The following is a 2,345-nucleotide window of genomic DNA, read 5'->3' as shown; positions in this document are numbered from 1 at the left end:
CCCTCCGTCCCCCCGTCCCACCCTCGATCACCTCGGCCCAACCTCGGCCCCCTCATCCCTACCTGGGTAACCACGTCCCAACCTCCACCATGTCCAGCCTTGGTCACCTCATCCCAACCTCGGCCACCTCATCCCAACCTCGATCACCTCGTCCCAACCTCGATCACCTCATCCCAACCTCGGCCACCTCATCCCAACCTCGATCACCTCGTCCCAACCTCGATCACCTCATCCCAACCTCGGCCACCTCATCCCAACCTTGGTCACCTCGTCCCAACCTCGATCACCTCATCCCAACCTCGGCCACCTCATCCCAACCTTGGTCACCTCGTCCCAACCTCGATCACCTCATCCCAACCTCGGCCACCTCATCCCAACCTTGGTCACCTCGTCCCAACCTCGATCACCTCGTCCCAACCTCGGCCACCTCATCCCTACCTTGGTAACCACGTCCCAACCTCCACCATGTCCAGCCTTGGTCACCTCATCCCAACCTCGGCCACCTCATCCCAACCTTGGTCACCTCGTCCCAACCTCGATCACCTCGTCCCAACCTCGATCACCTCATCCCAACCTCGGCCACCTCATCCCAACCTTGGTCACCTCGTCCCAACCTCGATCACCTCGTCCCAACCTCGATCACCTCATCCCAACCTCGGCCACCTCATCCCAACCTTGGTCACCTCGTCCCAACCTCGATCACCTCGTCCCAACCTCGATCACCTCATCCCAACCTCGGCCACCTCATCCCAACCTCGATCACCTCGTCCCAACCTCGATCACCTCGTCCCAACCTCGATCACCTCATCCCAACCTCGGCCACCTCATCCCAACCTTGGTCACCTCGTCCCAACCTCGATCACCTCGTCCCAACCTCGATCACCTCATCCCAACCTCGGCCACATGTCCAGCCTTGGTCACCTCATCCCAACCATGGTCACCTCATCTGAACCGTGGTCACCGCATCCCAACCTTGGCCGCCACGTCCCGACCTCCACCATGTCCCACCCTCAGTCACCACATCCTAACCTCCACCTCATCCCTCCTTCATGCACCACGAAAGGTCTTCTCCAGCCCGGCCCCTCCGCCTTCAGCCACTGCCTCAACCAGCTCCCCCAGAATTTAACCCCTCGGGCTCTGCGCCGGAGCAGGTTCTGGCATGTCCACCCCCTCCACCCCAACCCTGGTGGAACCGGGGCAAATCAGGGGGGCTGGGGCAAAATTTTGGCTCAGAAAAGTTCAAATTCTGAAAATATAAAATTTGGAGTCTTTTCTCTCGCTTTTTCCCCCATTTTGGGGGGATTTTGCCACAACAGCCACAGTTCAGGGGGTGGAAACCCTTTTGTTACCTTTTTCGCCTCTTCCCAGCTCGTCCCGCAGGTTTTCTGGGAGAAAAAGAGACGATTTGATTGGACGATGCAGCCACGAGAGTGGGAAGGATCCAAAACCCTCCTTCACCGGCTTCATTCCCACCCACCTCGGAACTTCTTGAGGACCTTCTCGAGGACCACGGTCTTGAGGGAGAAGTTGCAGACAGGCATTTTCATGTCGGTGCAGACGGGCACCGGCTTCTGGCACTTCATGGCGTCGCTCCTGCCACCAGAGGGGTCACACCAGTAAGGAAACAGTCGCTGTCCCCCCCCTTTCACCCACAGATGACCATGCACCACGGTCCCACCCCATCCCAGTCCTCGGCGCAGGGTCACGTGGGGATTTCGCACCCCTCCCCACTTGGTTGAGGACACACGTCCCCTTTGAAACCCTCCTCAGATGTTGTTGGGAGGGGGGTGGGTGGGTTCCACCCCCCGCGGCTGCTCTGGACGCAGCTGAAACGTTGTTTATGGGGCTCAAGAGGTGCCTAAACCATCACCCACGGTCCATGAGGACAGAAGATCCTCCAGACACGAGGACCTGGGGCTTCTGGTCTCACTTGGCCTTTGGAGAAGCCTCCTGGAAGAGACCCAGGACTTGCCCCAAGGAGTAGCTCCAGCTACCCCGGGACCTCTCGCTGGCATCTGGGCAGTGAACGCTGACCTTCGGACCGTGCTGGGGAGGGGACAGCGAGGGTGAAGAAGAGGAGAAGCACCAGCCCGTACCTGCTTATGATGGTCATCACGTCCTGGAAAGGAAGAAGAGACCCCAGGTGAAACCCCCGCCAACATCTCCCCTGGCTCAGACCTTCTAGAACCTCCAGAGAACCCCAGCTCAGACCTTGGTGGAACCCAGCCGGGACCTCCATCCCTCCCAGCTGCAAGGAGGAGGCTTGGAGCCACCTCTCAGGTGGGTACAGCCGTCTCTGGGAGGTCACGGTCCCACCAAATCCCACCCAAGTATCGGCAGCAGCT

At 59.6% G+C, this 2,345-nt stretch overlaps 2 protein-coding genes across 2 annotated transcripts in view; one reads left to right on the top strand and one right to left on the bottom strand.

Annotated features, from left to right (window-relative positions):
* The window catches only part of TRIM7 (tripartite motif containing 7), a gene marked incomplete at its 5' end in the record, with an annotated part of 5,906 nt that overhangs the window by 757 nt on the left and 2,804 nt on the right, over positions 1-2,345 (bottom strand). Inside the window, 3 exons of the mRNA XM_010145556.1 lie at positions 1,350-1,385; positions 1,478-1,593; positions 2,097-2,119. Of these exons, the coding sequence (XP_010143858.1) occupies positions 1,350-1,385; positions 1,478-1,593; positions 2,097-2,119 (175 nt within the window). The remainder of the gene's footprint in view (positions 1-1,349; positions 1,386-1,477; positions 1,594-2,096; positions 2,120-2,345) is intronic.
* On the top strand, positions 90-869 carry LOC104501700 (apidaecins type 73-like; the record flags this gene model as incomplete). Its single annotated transcript, XM_010145555.1, has 2 exons — positions 90-242; positions 474-869. Coding segments are annotated over exons 1-2 (549 nt in total), but the record flags the coding sequence as incomplete, so codon positions are not given.

This window comes from Buceros rhinoceros, unplaced genomic scaffold (genome assembly GCF_000710305.1).
Source record: "Buceros rhinoceros silvestris isolate BGI_N320 unplaced genomic scaffold, ASM71030v1 scaffold37221, whole genome shotgun sequence".
Classification (NCBI taxonomy): domain Eukaryota; kingdom Metazoa; phylum Chordata; class Aves; order Bucerotiformes; family Bucerotidae; genus Buceros; species Buceros rhinoceros.
Note: the sequence above shows the minus strand (reverse complement) of the source record. Positions and strands in the feature narration are given on the sequence as shown.